Source organism: Rhinoraja longicauda, chromosome 37 (assembly GCF_053455715.1).
Source record: "Rhinoraja longicauda isolate Sanriku21f chromosome 37, sRhiLon1.1, whole genome shotgun sequence".
Taxonomy (NCBI): Eukaryota; Metazoa; Chordata; class Chondrichthyes; order Rajiformes; family Arhynchobatidae; genus Rhinoraja; species Rhinoraja longicauda.
Window position 1 is genome coordinate 10,419,543 of NC_135989.1, and position 18,382 is coordinate 10,437,924.

Genomic DNA, 18,382 nt, shown 5'->3' on the forward strand with positions numbered 1-18,382 from the left:
TTCCAGGGATTGGGCAGGGAAGACAGGAAGGGCAGTCACGGTGGCGTAGCGGTAGAGTTGCTGCCTTACAGCGCCGGACACCCAGGTCCAATCCCGACTACGGGCGCTGTCTGTACGGAGTTTGTACGTTCTCCCCGTGACCTGCGTGGGTTTTCTCCGAGATCTTCGGTTTCCTCCCACACTCCAAAGACGTACAGGTTTGCAGGTTAATTGGCTTGGTATAAGTGTGTGTAGGATGGTGTTAATGTGCGGGGATCGCTGGTAGGCGTGGACTCGGTGGGCCGAAGGGCCTGTTTCCGCGCTGTGGAACTAAACAAAACTAAAACTGAACATTCTGTGTCAGACATTCTAATTGTAGGCCTGTGAATCAGTGGGGAAGATAGGAGGGGAATATTGGTGGAAATTACCTCGTCGAAACAAAATGTTTCTTACTTATCATTGGGACAGACTGGCCGGGAATTTTCTGTGAATGTACTTTCACTGAATAGAAGGCTTGACAGAATGCAAAGTGTGGGAAGTAGTTACTTTGTCCTTCTTTAGCGGAGATTACAGATGCAGCAAAAGGCTTTATTGCTTTCTTGATAGTTTCAGTTTAGTTTAGTTTCGAGATACATGTCCTTTTTCCCACCGAATCCACGCCAACCGGCGATCCCCGCACATTAACACTAACATTAACACACACTAGGGACAATTTTTTAACCTTTTTATACCAATCCACTTAACGTACAAACCTGTACGTCTTTGGAGTGTGGGACGAAACTGAAGATCTCGGATGAAACCCACGCAGGTCATGGGGAGGACGTACAAACCCCCTTAAGGACAACACCGGTAGACAGGATTGAACCCGTGTCTCTGGCGCTGTAAGGCAGTAGCTCTACCTCTGCGCCAACGTGCTGCCCATTTACGAAAAATTCCAGAGAGTTGTCGATGTAGCCCAGTCCATCACACAGACCAAATTTCCCGCCGTGGTCTCCATTTACTCTTCACTTTAGCTCAGGAAAGCAGCCAACATAATCAAAGACTTGTCCCACCCCAGTGTTCCTTCCTCTCCCTGCTCCCTGTCTGGCAGAAGGTACAGAAGCTTGAAATGACTTCAAGCCCTCTCTCCTACCAAATGTCAACCTCAGGAACAGCTTCGTCCCCTCTGTTATCAGGCTTCTGAATGGTGGTTCCATAAGCTAGGGTACTGTCCGATTCACCTCTACCCCATTGCGGACATTGGACTTTGTCTGTGGAACTGGTGTGCTACAATGCTGAGAACTATATTCTACACTCCCTATCTTCCTCTTTGCTCTACCTATTGTACTTGAGTTTGATTCGATTATATTTATGTACAGTATTATTTGATCTGTTTGGATAGCACGCAAAACCAAGCCTTTCACTGTACCTCGGTACACATGACAATAATAAACTTAAACTTGTCCATGTCTCTTAGGCTGAGGGTGTGTAACTTGGGGAATAAAACATACCCACAGGAGATCAACTTCACCACAGGTGAAGCCCATGCACCATGCCCAGCCCACCTTGTTGTGGTCACTTAGGTGGGCAGCGCAGTGGTAAAGCTGCTGCCTCACAGTGCCAGAGACCCAGGTTCGAACCTCACTCACCCTTGGGTGCTGCCCACGTGGAGTTTGCACGTTCTTCCTGTGACCACATCAGTTTCCTCCGGGTACTCCGGGTTCCTGCCACTTCCCGAGGACGTGCGGGTTTGTAGGTCAATTTTCCCCTAGTGTGTAGGCAGTAGGTGCCGAAGTGGGATAACTTTGAACTAGTGTGAGCAGGTGATCAATGCTCAGCAGGGCCTCGATGGGCCGAAGGGTCAAGTCAAGTCAAATTTATTTGTCACATACACATACACGATGTGCAGTGAAATGAAAGTGGCAATGCCTGCGGATTGTGCACAAAAAAGAATTACAGTTACAGCATATAAATAAAGTTAACAAGTTACTATAGTGTAGACAAAAATTTAGTCTCTGGGGTTATAAAAGTTGACAGTCCTGATGGCCTGTGGGAAGAAGCTCCGTCTCATCCTCTCCGTTTTCGAAGCGTGACAGCGGAGGCGTTTGCCTGATCGTAGCATCTGGAACAGTCCGTTACTGGGGTGGCAGGGGTCCCTCATGATCTTACTTGCTCTGGATCTGCACCTCCTGATGTATAGGTCTTGCAGAGGGACGAGTGTAGTTCCCATGGTGCGTTCTGCCGAACGCACTACTCTCTGCAGGGCCATCCTGTCCTGGGCAGAGCTGTTCCCAAACCAGACTGTAATGTTGCCGGACAGGATGCTCTCTACAGCCCCAGAGTAGAAACAATGAAGGATCCTCAGAGACACTCTGAATTTCCTCAGTTGTCTAAGGTGGTAAAGGGTCTGCATGCATCAGTCTGAAGAAGGGTCCCGACCTGAAAATTCACCTATCCATGCTCGAGTGTTGCTGCCTGACCCACCTAGTTACTCCAGCACTTTGTGTCTTTTTTTAATATATGTCAATTTTTGTTGCAACAGCCACTCTTTCAACAGGATAACCAGGGAGCATCGTGAAGTGACAAATAAACTGTGCGGAAATCCTGATGACAGCAACTTCGAATATCTTGGACAGAGTTTCTCAGACCACAGCCGAAAGCGTCTGTGACTATAAAATCAACGTTAAAAATTCTCGACGTGAGGCCATTCAATAAAGCCATTCACCATTTTAATACAAGCAGTGGAATTCAAGGTCAACACCAAACATTGATAACGTCTTTGCCATCAGCAAAAGCAATCTCTCCTGCATTAAACATTATTATCGCAAAATTAAATTCTCGACAGACAGCAGTTTACAGTGGCCTGGATAATATTGGGAGTAATGACATAGGTGTTAAATTTGATCTGTATTTCTCAGGATTCATTAATATAACCTATAGTGTTGCCAGCCAGCTTCTTTCCTCCACTGCAGGATTCTGTTTTGCCGAGACACATTCGCACGCAAACAACCTTGTTGATAAGCTGAAAGGTCGGATTTTATTTGGAATGCGTGAAGGCCGAGGGCAACTCAGAAGGCGCACACAAGCTCACAAGTTCTAGGGGTAGAATTAGGCCATTCGGCCCATCGAGTCTACTCCGCCATTCAATCATGGCTGATCTCTGCCTCCCACTCCCATTTTCCTGCCTTCTCCCCATGATCACATTGAATGGCGGTGCTGGCTCGAAGGGCTGAATGGCCTCCTCCTGCACCTATTGTCTATTGTCTATTGTCTAACCCTCGACACCCATTCTAATCAAGAATTTGTCCATCTGTGCCTAAAAAATATCCACTGACTTGGCCTCCATGGCCCACTGTGGCAATGAGTTCCACAGATTAACTACCCTCCGACTAAAGAGGTTCCTCCTCACCTCCTTTCTAAAAGAGCGCCCTTTAATTCTGAGGCTTTGACCTCTGGTCCCAGACTCTCCCACCAGTGGAAACATCCTTGTGAGTTCGTTGAGACTGATATGGAGCCAACCTCGCCATCATGGTAAACACTCTGATTACATCTTGCAACCTTGATTATTCCATGTAAAGATAAACTGAGGCTGGGCGCACAGGAGTTCAGCCATGTTTTGTCTTTGGATTGTTATGATTTCTGCCTGTGGGAACTCTGCCAACTTTCCTGAGGCAGATTAACACCAGTAGGTGAACTTCCACCTTAAGACAAAATAACTGGCCAGAAATCTCAGTGTCATAAAGTCATAAGGGATAGGAGTAGAATTAGGCCACTCGAGCCATCAAGTCTACTCCGCCATTCAATAATAGATAGATCTCTCCCTCCTAAACCCATTCTCCTGTCTTCTCCCCATAACCCTTGACACCTGTACTAATCAAGAATCTATCTCTGCCTTAAAAATATCCACTGGCTTGGCCTCCACAGCCTTCTTTGGCAAAGAATTCCACAGATTCACCACCCTTTAACTCCAGAAATTTATCTTCATCTCCTTCCTAAAAGAACGTCCTTTAATTCTGAGGCTGTGACCTCTAGTCCTAGACTCTCCCACTAGTGGAAACATCCTCCCCACATGCCATAGAGTCATACAACATAGAAACAGGCTGTTCAGCCCAACTTGCCCACACCGAGCAATATGTCCCATCTACACTTGTCCCACCTGCCTGCGTTTGGCCCATATCCTTCAAAACCTGTCCTATCCAGGTATCTGTCCAAATGTTTCTTGCACATTGCAATGGTATCTGCCTCAACTACCACCTCCGCAAGCTAGTTCCATACATCCACCACTCTTTGTATGAAAAAGTTACCCTTCAGGTTCCTATTAAATATTTCTCCCCTCACCTTAAACCTACAGTATGTTCTCTTGTTCTCAATTCCACTACTCTGGGCAATGTGCGTCTACCCGATCTATTCCTCTCAAGGTTTTGTACACCTCTGTAAGATCACCCCTCATCCTCCTGTGCTCCAAGGAATAGTCCTGGCCTGCTCAACACCTCCCTATAGTTCAGGCCCTCGAGTCCTGGCAACATTCTCCTAAATCTTCTCTGCACCCTGTCTAGCTTGACAACATCTTTCCTACAACGTGGTGACCAAAACTGAACGCAATACCCTAAATGCGGCCTCAGCAATGCCTCATATAACTGCAATAAAACTTCCCAATTTCTATGTGGAGGATTGAACTGCAGATGCTGGTTTAGATCGAAGATGGTCACAAAATGCTGGAGTAACTCAGCGGGACAGGCAGCATCTCTCGAGAGAAGGAATGGGTGATGCTTCAGGTCGAGACACTTCTTCAGACTGATTCTGAAGAAGGTTCTCGACCCCAAACGTCACCCGTTCCTTCTCTCCAGAGATGCTGCCTGACCCGCTGAGTTACTCCAGTTTTTTGTGTCTATCTCTCAAGTTCTGTACTCAATACCCCTGACTGTGGTTTGCTTAACCTTCAATCCTGATGAAATATAGCCCCACAGCTCCACGAACACTACACTGAGCGTAGACTATGGGTCTTTAGGAGCCTGCTGAAGGTCATTATACAAAGGACCACTGAGTGGAACATCACTTTCTTGCCAACCTGTTCACTGGGGCTGTGGTTGACATAGAGCAAGGGTTCCCAACCTTTTTTGCCCGTTTACCTCTTTGCAACTTTTCGAAAGTAAATTTACCCCCACCTTGTTTTGTTCAGTAATTTGAGTTTACACTTCTACCATAATAAAGCAACCGACAAAGGGGAAATTTTAAAATACTGTTTTTAACATTGTTATTTTAAGTTCAAAGACAGGCCCAGTGCCATCAAAACGCTCATCATATGTTAACCCACTCATCCCTGGGATCATTCCTGTAAATCTCCTCTGGACCCTCTCCAGAGCCAGCACATCCTTCCCATTCATACTAAGTATGGGTGTGTAAGATAGTAGACCACACTGAGTCCGTACACAAGGGTCACCATATTCTAGGCACCATCTACTACCCTTCAATTCCAAGATTCCCAGAACGGTACAGGTTTGTGTAGGAAGGAACTGCAGATGCTGGTTTATACCGAAGATAGACACAAAATGCCGGAGTAACTCAACAGGTCAGGCAGCACCTCTGGAGAAAAGGAATAGGTGATGTTTCAGATCGGAATCCTTCTTCGGAGTTCGTGCAGGTCTCTTTATAGCTTATCCTCTAGAATCCAGGTCATATTCTGGTAAACCTCTTCTGAACCCTCTCCAAAGCCTCCACATCCTCGGTTGATGGGGTGACCAGAACTACACACAATACTCCAAGCAACAGTCCAACCATGTGTCCAAGATCGGGTCAGGTTGGGCGTGCACCAGTTAAAACATTCCAAGTAGAAATTAATTCACCTACACGTCCTCGTTTCTTGATCAAGAGTGTGGGTAGAGCAAGTTCTTTTCTTCCACTTTTTTGCCAATGCTACTGGATCAGGTAAGGGTAAAATAAGAATTACTTGGGACTCAAGTCAGATTGAGATTGGTCCGAATCAAAGATACTAGAGGAGCAAGATGGACCACCCCGTTGAAATCGCCTATACTGAAGTGTAGTACGCAAAGGAGTGTAACGTCCGCCATTTTAGTAAGCAAAACCCACCGTTCGCTTTGCCTCTCGCAGTGTAATCAGTGTTTTGGGGGAACAGTATGTGTGATGATACCATTAAAATGCAGAATATATCTCATCTATCAATTCACAGATTTTTGTTATTTTGCTTTTTAAATGTTTCTGCAAGTTTCTGCCTACTAAAATGGCGCCATGATGTACTACGGTTTTTAGGGTCGAGTGGTCTATCTTCCTCTGGTCTATTATCTTTGGTCTGAATCAAGATTTAATTTAACATCTGTCCATACTTTTAAATGGGATTCAAAGTGTTGGAGTAACTCAATGGCTTCAATGGTTTCTTTATTGCCGCCTATACCAGGTGCAGTGAGATACATTTTTTGCAGACAGATCAATAGACAATAGACAATAGGTGCAGGAGGAGGCCATTCGGCCCTTCGAGCCAGCACCGCCATTCAATGTGATCATGGCTGATAATTCTCAATCAGTACACCGTTCCTGCCTTCTCCCCATACCACCTGACTCCGCTATCCTTAAGAGCTCTATCTAGCTCTTTCTTGAATGCATTCAGAGAATTGGCCTCCACTGCCTTCTGAGGCAGAGAATTCCACAGATTCACAACTCTGACTGAAAAAGTGTTTCCTCATCTCAGTTCTAAATGGCCTACCCCTTATTCTTAAACTGTGGCCCCTTGTTCTGGACTCCCCCAACATTGGGAACATATTTCCTGCCTCTAACGTGTCCAACCCCTTAATAATCTTATACGTTTCGATAAGATCTCCTCCCATCCTTCTAAATTCCAGTGTATACAAGCCTAGTCGCTCCAGTCTTTCAACATATGGTAGTCCCGCCATTCCGGGAATTAACCTAGTAAGCAAGTCTCTCCACATACATCAGCACAATTGCCCCGGTCAGTACAGTTTGCATTGAACAGCCCACAGAGTCCATCTGCTAGAGGCATCATTTTGGTGACACTCAGCCGGTCAGGCAGCATCTCTGGAGAACATGGATAGGTGACAATTTGGATTGAGATCTTTCTTCAGACTGATTGTAGAGGGGTGGAGGATTTGGTCCTTTCTTCTTCCCACCCCCCTACAATCAGTCTGAAGAAGGGTCTCAACCTGAAACGTCACCTATCCATATTCTTCAGAGATGTTGCCTGATCTGTCGAGTTACTCCAGCACTTTGTGCCCTTTTATGTATTAACCAGCAGCTGCAGTTCTTTGCTTGTATACCAACGGTTTACAGTTCCACCAGCGATAGCCATCACCAACTTGAGGCCTGACCTTGTCCTCTGGTCCAACTCTCAGCGCATGGTGTATTTTGTGGAGCTCACAGTCCCTTGGGAGGATGCTGTGCAGGAAGTCTTTGAAAGAAAGAAACTGCGCTACACAGACCTTCCAGCGGAGGCAGAACAGCGGGGCTGGAGAGCAAAGATCTGCCCGGTAGAAGTTGGATGTCAAGGATTTGTGGCAACATCTACCGTAAGACTGATGAAGGACCTGGGGATCAGCGGACAAGCCCTACGCCAGGCCATCAAGGAAACATCAAGGGTGGCAGAGCGGAGTAGCCAGTGGCTCTGGCTGAAGAGGAAAGACCCCATCTGGTCTCCCAAATAAGCCGGCTAGGCAGATGCAGAGGGGGGTGGTTCTGGGACGCCAGAATGAACCGCTGAGCCTACTGGAGACGTCGTGGGTCCAATCAGCGAAACGTCGATGAAAGTAGGTGCCCACTTGATAACCCCATTGACGTGTCTGCCTAGCCTTTCTCAACATCGGAGGAGCGTAGGTGAGTGCATAAGCCTCCCATCACCACCGGGAGCAAGTTGATATTTGGCACTTTGGATTTCTAACATCTTGTCCTGTGTATTTGGAAACATAAATGGGATGCTTGCCACTAGTGATCGATGCAGTGAATACAAGCGGTAAGTGAGGTCATGGTAGAACCAATAAAAAACACTACTTATATCACAACTAAGGTACTTTGTACAATTCCGGTCATTATGTTACAGGATGCTTCAGCAGCTGAGAGCATCCAAAAGTGACTTACAAGGACAATGCCGGGGTCGGAGAGCTTCCGTTACAGTGAAAGGCTTGGCTGGGATTGCTTTTAATACAAAGCTGAGGGAAGATTTCATTATAGAGTCATAGAGTGATACAGCACGGAAACAGGTCCTTCAGCCCAACTTGCCCACATTGGCCAACATGTCCCAGCTGCACTGGTTCCCACCTGGTAGACACAGAATGTTGGAGTAACTCAGCGGGTCAGGAAGCATCTCTAAGAGAAGGAATGGTTGACGTTTCGTGTCGAGACCCTTCTTCAGAATCCCACCTGCCGGCGTTTGGCCCATATCCGTCCAAACCTGTTCTATCCAAGTACCTGTCTAACTGTTGGGATAGTCCCTGCCTCAATTACCTCCTCTGACAGCTCGTTCCATACACCTACCACCCTTTATGTGTTTAATTTATAAGAAATAGAAACTGCAGTTGCTGGTTTTATACCAAAGATAGACACGGGGTGCAGGAGTAACTCAGCGGGACCGGCAACATCTCAGGAGAAAAAAGATGGGTGACGTTTCGGGTAGGGACTCTTCTGGGGACATCAGGTCCCAATACATCACCCATTCTTTTTCTCCAGAGATGCTGACTGACCCGCTGAGTTGCTCCAGCACTCTGTGTCTAAATTACAAGAATTACCGCTACGGTGGACAGGATGAGGTCAATAACTAGGAGACAGAGATTTATGGAAATTACGGAAAGAACTAAAAGGAAAGTCGAACAAACTGGGTTGTTTATGCCGAGGGCTGGCATGGGCTCAATGGGCCAAATGGCCTCCTTCCAAGCTGCCATAATGGCTTAGGTGTTTCCCAGACTTATTTTGCTGCCTTTCACACGACAGAAATTTATGTCCTGTCTCACGATTCTCCACGATAAATTCCATCCAGTGAATTGCAAACGTATTTATAACTGCCTCCCTTCCACCTCTTCACATTCTTGCCCCACAGTCCGTGAAACTAGGAGATAGTTGTGAAAATTCAAGCCAAATGTGTGTGGGTTGGGTTGGGTCGGGCCGGGGGGGATGAGAGGAAATTAATCTCTGACCCCCCCACCTCTTCCAGAAAAGTCACACAAGTCACACCAAACTACTTTCTCCCCTTTCGCAATGTGTTATTTGTATCTTGAGATTGCCCAAACGTTCTGTTTTTGTCCTGACACAAGAGCAGAGAAGAGAGACAGGAACAGGTACTGCGTCAGAGACCGAAAGTAAATGTTCTGACTGCATCAACCGTTCTGCAAGATGACTTGCCTCTTGCACAATGGAGCTCAGGGAGGCGCTGTGAAATAGCAAAGGGCATTGCCAGACAGTCTCGCAAACCAAAGATGAGAGCGGGAGAGCGATCAGCAAAATAAAACTGTGCGAACTCTAAAGGTCAAACTTTGCCGACCAGCGTGAAGCCGGGGGAAATAATCTAATCATTTTCAGGACATTGTATCTTCAAGGAAACGCTGGAGAAAAATAAAAGCTGTCGTACATGTTGTTTCAACAAATAAAAGTTTCCAATTTAATCTGCAAGGCTAACATGATTCTTTGAAAAACAATGAGAGCTTTCATGTGCTGTGTATCTATAGTTTTCTGATGACACAAGAGTTTTCTCAGGAAACATGACTGTTCTACCCGCTGATGCATCTGATTTGCTCCTGTAGAAGTCTGAAGCTTGTGTCGGGAAGGAACTGCAGGTGCTGGTCTAAACCGACGACAGACGCAAAAAAGCTGGAGTAACTCAGCGGGACAGGCAACATCTCTGGAGAGAAGGAGTGGATGAAGCTTCGGGTCCAGACCCTTCTACAGATTAAGAGTCACGGGAAAGGGAAACGAGAGGTATAGACGGTGATAATAGAGAGATATAATGAATGAATGAATGAATGAACGAATCAATGAATGAATCAATGAATGAATCAATGAATGAATCAATGAATCAATGAATCAATGAATCAATGAATCAATGAATCAATTAATGTTTATTGGCCAAGTATGTGCATATACAAGGAATGTGCCTTGGTGCTCCGCTCACAAATGACAACACAAACATATAGTTAACAATTAAGAATAAAGCATAACCACATCAAAACAATAAGGATACAACATTAGGTTCTAAATATGTGGGTGAAAAGAAACCAGAGCAAAAAAGAGACTCCAGACTTTGGTTATTGAGTAGAACTACCACTCGTGGAAAAAAGCTGTTTTTATGTCCGGCTGTGGCTGCTTTGACAGTCCGGAATCGCCTTCCAGAGGGAATTGCTTCAAAGATTTTGTGGCCAGGGTGAGAGGAGTCAGATGAATGAATTAAAAGGGCGTTCCTTTAGGAAGGAGATGAGGAGGAATTTCTTTAGAACAAATGAATGAAAAATATGCAGAAAAGGAATGAAATTAACAGAAGCAGGCCACAGTCAGCTGTGGGCTAAGTGAAAATGAGTTACAGACAATGAGACTCAACAAGTCTTCCATAACCTGGCCCCATCCTACCTGACCGACCTCCTCCACAGGCACACTCCCACCTGCACCCTCCGCTCTGCTGCTGCCAATCTCCTGTCCCTCCCCAATCCGGACCAAACTCAGATCCTGGGGGGACAGGGCTTTCTCCATCGCTGCTCCCACCCTATGGAACTCACTACCCCAAACCGTCAGAGACTCCTCCTCACTCACCACATTCAAAACATCACTGAAGTCTCACCTGTTCAGTACTGCCTTCAACCACTGAAGGTCACCTCACCTTCTGTCTCCTTTCTCTGTTTGTTTACTTCTTTATCTATTTATTCACTTCCCTATGTTCTTTAAATCCCTGTAAAGCGTCTTTGAGTGTATGAAAAGCGCTATATAAATGTAATGCATTATTATTATTATTATTATTATTATTAACTAAGTTATTCGGTAGAGATTCTGCAGCAATAATCATGCAGGATCCCAATTGTGAGCAGTTTTGTTTACAGAAGTCAATCAACCTACAAACCGTCTGAAGAAGGGTCTCAACCCGAAACGTCACCCATTCCTTCTCTCCCGAGATGCTGCCTGACCTGCTGAGTTACTCCAGCATTTTGTGAATAAATACCTTCGATTTGTACCAGCATCTGCAGTTATCTTCTTAACCTACAAACCTGCACATCTTTGGAATGTGGGAGGAAACTAGAACACCCGGAGAAAACCTATGCGGTCAAAGGGAGAACATGCAATCTCAACACAGACAATACCCGAGGTCAAGATCGAACCCCGATCTCTGGTTGTGAGGCAGCAGCTCTACCAGCTGCACCACTGGTGTTTGACGGGGTGGTCGATAGCAGTCTCAAAGTATTTACAAAGTATTTGGACGAGCTATTGTATTGCAAAGGCATAGGAGGTTATGGAGGAAGTGTTGGTGAAGGGTCTAGTTTAGTTTAGAGATACAGCGTGGAAACAGACCCTTCGATTCACCGAATCCGCACCGACCGGTGATCCCCGCATATTAACTATCCTACTGGGGACAATTGACATTAATCCCAAGCTAATTAACCTACAAAACTGTACGTCTTTGGAGTGTGGGAGGAAACCGAAGATCTCAGAGAAAACTCACGAGGTCATGGGGAAAACGTACAAACTCTATACAGACAGCACCCGTAGTCAGGATGGAACCCGGGTCTCCGGCGCTGCCCTAATAGAGGTGAGGAAAGCTGGATGCATGGGCGGAGTTGGCCAAAGTGCTTTATTCTGTACTGCACGATTCTATGATTCTAGAGTCTGCTTCCAACATTCGCTTCTTAGCCTTTCTTGGCATACGTTTTTGCCAGTTGCTTTAACGCGATCAATACCATCCGAAGAAGGGTCTCGACCCAAAACGTCACCCATTCCTTCTCTCCCGAGATGCTGCCTGACCCGCTGAGTTACTCCAGCATTTTGTGTCTCCCATCCCTTATATTCCTGTTTGCATAATTATTATCTGATGCCATATATCTGACTACAAGGTTTTGATTGTGATATTTTTAATCTTTGCAAAAGGTTGCAAGAGAAGAGAATGCCTGTCGCTGATGTAGCTAAGGACAATTGTTAATGGTTGTTAGGCATGTTAGACATGCATAAGTGGTAGCAATTTCAGTCCATTGTTGCTGTGTGGCACTGGCCTTTTTTAAAAAAAGTCTCAGGAAGAACGTTCTGTTGAAAAAAATGTGTCAATTAAAATTGATCACTGGTGTCAAACTACAGATAGTGTTCCTGGTCAGAAGTCATTGAGGATAAAGATGATATAATCAATCATTGGAGCTAAAATTAAATTGTTTATCTACACTGACTGAGCTCCAAGATGTTTAAAACCTACTAGACCAAGTGGACCCGTTGGGCCCAAACCTCTCCTGCATTGGTGCACCACCCTCTCCTCCCCCCTCCCCCCATCCCCCCTCCTCCCATCCCCCCTCTCCCCTCCCCACCACTACATCCCCCTTCTCCTCCCTCCCCCCCCCCCTCTTCCACCCCCTCCCTAGGAGATAGATTTAAACTTTAAAATATGAATAACTTTAAAAATATGACACCGATTTCAATGAAACCTCTTCCATTAGCACCAAAGGGGCGACGGTGAGTAAGGTGGGCTTAAAATTGTCGCGCTATCGTGTACCGTTCTGGCTGTAGTTCAGGAACAAACAAACAAACAAACAAACGAGAGTTTTAGTGTATAGGTATCATTCTCTCCACAATATGGATGTGTCTAATCATATTTTTTTATTGTTTTAACAAAACTGAGGTAAAACTAAATGCACGCTAATCAGAAAAAAAATGTAAAAGCAAGTGGTGATGTAATCGTAGGTTAAAAGATAAATGGGTTTCAAACTGATGAGATAGACAATAGACAATAGACAATAGGTGCAGGAGGAGGCCATTCAGCCCTTCGAGCCAGCACCGCCATTCAATGTGATCATGGCTGATCATTCTCAATCAGTACCCCGTTCCTGCTTTCTCCCCATACCCCCTGACTCCGCTATCCTTAAGAGCTCTATCTAGCTCTCTCTTGAATGTATTCAGAGAATTGGCCTCCACTGCCCTCTGAGGCAGAGAATTCCACAGATTCACAACTCTCTGACTGAAAAAGTTTTTCCTCATCTCTGTTCTAAATGGCCTACCCCTTATTCTTAAACTGTGGCCCCTGGTTCTGGACTCCCCCAACATTGGGAACATGTTTCCTGCCTCTAACCTGTCCAACCCCTTAATAATCTTATATGTTTCAATAAGATCCCCTCATCCTTCTAAATTCCAGTGTATACAAGCCTAGTCACTCCAGTCTTTCAACATAGATGTCTTAAAATGGCTCAGGGTGGAAATGTCTTGATGTCCGCGGTATATCAACAACCGGGGACAGGGTTTAACTTTGGAAGAATGCGTCAAAGAAAAACTTGGGCGGGTTTTTCCCTCGAGTCTTTGACATTTACACCCTGGGGAACAAGGATCTGACTGTCTACCCTATCTTTGCCTCTCATAATTTTAGATACATAGACCACACAATCGTACAGCACAGGAACAGGCCCTTCAGCCCACAATGTCCTTGCTGAACATGGTGTCAAGCTAAACTAATCTCCTTGACATTTCCACCCTGGATAAAAGGTTCTGATGTATAGTTTAAATTAGTTTAGTTTATTGTCACAAGTGCCGAGGTACAGTGGAAAGCATTTTTGTCGGGTGATATCTAGACAGCGGAAAGACTATATATGATTACAATCGAGCCACCCACAATGTACAGATACAGGATAAAGGGAGTAACGTTTAGTGCAAGATAATGTCCAGTAGAGTCCTATTAAAGATAGTTTGAGTAAGAAAATAACTTCAGATGCTGGTACTTAGGTATTTATTTCACAAAATGCTGGAGTAACTCAGCAGGTCAGGCAGCATCTCAGGAGAGAAGGAATGGGTGACGTTTCGGGTCGAGACCCTTCCTCAGTCTAACTAGACCCTGCTTCCTAATTAGTCTGAAGAAGGGTCTCGACCCGAAACGTCACCAATTCCTTCTCTCCTGAGATGCTGCCTGACCTGCTGAGTTACTCCAGCGTTTTGTGAAAGATAGTTTGACGGTCTACAATGAGATAGATGGCAGTGTGCAGGATGGAACTGCAGATGCTGGTTTAAACCAAAGACAGACACAAAAAGCTGGAGTAACTCCGTGGAACGGGCAGCATCTCTGGAGAGAAGGAATGGGTGGAGACCCTTCTTCAGACTAGTTAGGGATAAGGGAACCGGGAGATATAGACGATGATGGAGAGAGGTCTCTCTTGAGGGTCATCTCACAGTGGATTCTAATATGCACTGGTGTATAGATTTTTAGACTTATTCATATTTGTTCGGTTCACTGTGATGGATGTTTCTTTTTTGTGTGTGTGTTGGCTGGGGTTGTGTAATTTGCTTATTTTAATGCTTTTATTGTGTAATTTGCCTATTTTAATGCTTTTGTTGTTGGTCTGTGGGTGACTGAATTTCGTCCAAAAACAAATAAAGATATCTTGACTCTTGAATCTCTTGAATTCAGTTCAGTGAAATGGCTTCGGTTCACTTTTGTAAATGGGTCACAACTCATTCCCCCTGCGTGTTTAAGAAGTGTAAGAAAATAACTGCAGATGCTGGTACAAGTCGAAGGTATTTATTCACAAAATGCTGGAGTAACTCAGCAGGACAGGCAGCATCTCAGGAGGGAAGGAATGGGTCGAGGAGACCCTTCTTCAGACTGATGTTTGTTTGGTGAACTCATTGGATGCCTCTTATCTCGGTCTGCCACTTGTTTGGAAAGCTCAATTCAGCGGGTTGGGTTTGTGAGTTGCCTCCACCGTAAGAACCGCGCTCCTCCCTCAGCTCCGGCCCTTTGCCTGTGTGGCTCTTCGGCGGAGGCGGGACAGGTGGGTGGGGAGGAGATGCTGGCGAGGAGAGGGTTCTGCTCCACCGCCCGAGCAGAACAGGCGCACAAACTCATAATCTACTGAATACCCAAGAGCGGAGGGTCGCACTCTCTATCTCGCTATCTCTCCACTTCATCGCAGGTACTCATGCAACCTGTTATAACGGGGACAGAGAGGAGGAGGAGGGGGGGGGACCCAAGTTTACCAAGAAGGATAAATGCAACATTTCACAGATAATGCATGATTTTTGGAAAAGATTCGCGTGGGGCGTTTGCAGGTTAAATCTGATCGCTTGCATTGAAATCTCATGTTGTGTTTAATCTTTACAGCATAAAACAATGTAATGTTTAATTTTTACACCATAAATCATGTTGTGTTTAATCTTTACAGCATAAAACAATGTAATGTTTAATCTTTACACCATAAATCATGTTGTGTTTAATCTTTGCAGCATAAAACATGTTGTGTTTAATCTTTACAGCATAAAACAATGTAATGTTTAATCTTTACACCATAAATCATGTTATGTTTAATCTTTACAGCGTTTAATCTTCACCACCGTTAGAAAAATCATTTGTTATCCTCGATTCTTGCAGTGATTTATATATATATATATATATATATACAATACCAACAGCTTGCGTTGTGAAAAACTTTATGTCCAAGATTTGTCTAATATCCCTCTCCGTTTTATTTTTGCAATGTGACCGGTTGAGTTTTTGTGGGTTCGATCTTGCTATGGACTAATTCTTACAACACCAAGCCGTTTGGATAAAATCCCACCCCGCATTTATTTATTTATGTTTTATTTCATAGATCGATCCATGTTTTATTTTCCTCTCTCTCCCATTTTGGGAATGGGGCGGTGGGATTAATTTCGTGAAATTAATTTGGTTCGGAGTAGAAGTGAAAGTGAATCGTGGAGACCTATTCCAGGAATGAGTTAATCCTCTTTTAAAACAACAATAGTCCTATTTGGGTGAGGTTTACAGTGTGCGGTGTCGAAGAAGAATTATGCAGATGGTAATCTTAGGCTAAACCATGATTTGGAAAAAAAGACTGCTTCTAATAAAATGTAGTGGGGGCGAAATAAATACCGTGACATAACTAGAAAATTAGAGTCCCAACTGCAAACGTCATCTGTCCATTTCACAGATGCTGTCTGACCCACTGAGTTCCTCCAGCCATTTGTTTTTATTTAAACCGTAAAATGTTGGTTGGAAATCTCACTTGACAAATTAGATTCGGTTTTTTTTTCCCCTCCAAAGTTAAAAAAATCGGTGCCTTTTATTTAGAACATAAAACAGGAACAGGTCCCGTGGGCCACAATGTTTGTCACGAACATTATGCCAAGTTAGACTGATCTCCTCTGCTTGTGTGTGATTCATATCCCTACATTCCCTGTCTATCCAGGTGCCTTTCTAAAAGCCTGTTAAACGCCACTGTGATAACTGCTTCCACCTCCACCACCACTCTGTGTTTAAAAAAAACAACTTGCCTCTCCTTTAAACTTTGCCCCCTCTTACCCTTAAATTACATTCAAGGAAAGTCCTATTAAACGATTTGCGAATTGTGTTGTGAATCTGTGGAATTCTCTGCCTCAGAAGGCAGTGGAAGCCAATTCTCTGAATGCTTTCAAGAGAGAGCTAGTTAGAGCTCTTAAGGATAGCGGAGTCAGGGGGTATGGGGAGAAGGCAGGAATGGGGTACTGATTGAGAATGATCGGCCATGATCACATTGAATGGCGGTGCTGGCTCGAAGGGCCGAATGGCCTCCTCCTGCACCTATTGTCTATTGTCTATTGATTTAAATTGTTAATCTATGCAGAAAGCTGTCAGCTACATTAGGTTATTCTCAAAATGCTGGAGTAACTCAGCAGGTCAGGCAGCATCTCGGGAGAGAAGGAATGGGTGACGTTTCGGGTCGAGACCCTTCTTCAGACATTAGGTTATTTGTGTGTGGTAATTTTGTCTAAATTTGTATCTGGACCAGTGAGAGAAATTACGGAACTGTTTGCAGGAGAATATCATCTTCCATTTTGAGACCCCCACACTTGACTAATTTACGTGAGTAAAAGTCAGAGAATGGGGCTGGCAACATGGCCATTGGAAGTAGACAGGAGGAACTGCAGAAGCCAGAATCCTGAACAAGACACAAAGCGCCGGAGGAACTCGGTGAGCCGGTCAGCATCTGCGTGGAGGGTAGACACAAAAAGCTGGAGTAACTCTGCGGGTCAGACAGCATTTCTGGAGAAAAGGAATAGGTGACGTTTCGGGTCGAGTCCACAGTCTGAAGAAGTGTCTCGACTCTTCAACGTGTGATAGACACAAATAGACAATAGACAATAGGTGCAGGAGGAGGCCATTCGGCCCTTCGAGCCAGCACCACCATTCAATGTGATCATGGCTGATCATCCACAATCAGTACCCCGTTCCTGCCTTCTCCCCGTACCCCCTGACTCCGCTATTCTTAAGAGCTCTATCTAGCTCTCTCTTGAATGCATTCAGAGAATTGGCCTCCACTGCCTTCTGAGGCAGCGAATTCCACAGATTCACAACTCTCTGACTGAAAAAGTTTTTCCTCATCTCCGTTCTAAATGGCCTACCCCTTATTCTTAAACTGTGGCCCCTGGTTCTGGATTCCCCCAACATTGGGAACATGTTTCCTGCCTCTAACGTGTCCAACCCCTTAATAATCTTATATGTTTTGTCTTATAGCATGTTTAATATGTCTTATAACAGCTGGAGCAACTCAGCAGGTCAGGCAGCACCTCTGGAGAAAAGGACCAGTTCCTATTGCAGGGAAGAAATAGTCCTATTCCTTTTCTCCAGAGCTGCTGCCTGACCTGCTGAGTTGCTCCAGCATTTTGTGTCTATCTTCAGTGTAAACCAGCATCTGCAGTTCCTTCCTGCACATCTGTGTGGAGGATATATACAGGTGACTGTCTGGGCCAGGATCCAATGTTCTGGGGACGAGAGTCACTTATAAATGTAGGGGATTCAAGATGGGTGACGGATTTGAAAGCTTTGTACTATTGCCAAACCTTGAGCTTTAGCACTTTGGAAAAGTAAGGAATAATCATTTCCCTTAAACAAGCTGAGGTGCTGAGCAACATTTATAGTCCAACCGTGCAGGAAGAAACAGCAGATGCTGGTTTAAATCGAAAATAGACACAAAAAGCTGGAGTACCACAGCAGGTCAGGCAGCATCTCAGGAGAAAAGGAATAGGGGACGTTTCGGGTCGAGACCCTTCTTCAGACTGACTAATCTAACGTCCAGGTATTAGACTAGGATCCATGTGACTGCCCACACAAACATTCGTTAATATGACTTACCTAACCAGATATCAAATTCTGTATAAGTTGTAAAAAATGGTGTATGTCAACTTTCTGGATTTATTTTTCTTAGGAGAGGGATTTTTGGATGGTACAGGCACGAATGAAATGATGGGATTGAGATGAGAGCTGTCATGAATT

The 18,382-nt window shown here is 44.9% G+C and overlaps 1 protein-coding gene across 3 annotated transcripts in view; it reads left to right on the forward strand.

Moving 5' to 3' along the window:
* Nucleotides 1–14,873: 14,873 nt before the first annotated feature.
* LOC144610671 (riboflavin-binding protein-like) overlaps nucleotides 14,874–18,382 on the forward strand; it is a 50,438-nt gene continuing 46,929 nt past the window's right edge. Inside the window, exon 1 of one of the 3 annotated variants that reach the window (XM_078429546.1) lies at nucleotides 14,874–15,047. Coding sequence is in view for 2 of the 3 variants with exons in the window: in XM_078429544.1 (XP_078285670.1) it covers nucleotides 15,143–15,183 (41 nt within the window). In the remaining variant the exon portion in view is untranslated. Of the gene's footprint in view, nucleotides 15,048–15,127; nucleotides 15,184–15,227; nucleotides 15,247–18,382 lie in introns of those variants that run through there. The other 2 variants (XM_078429544.1, XM_078429545.1) reach the window with 2 other exon arrangements.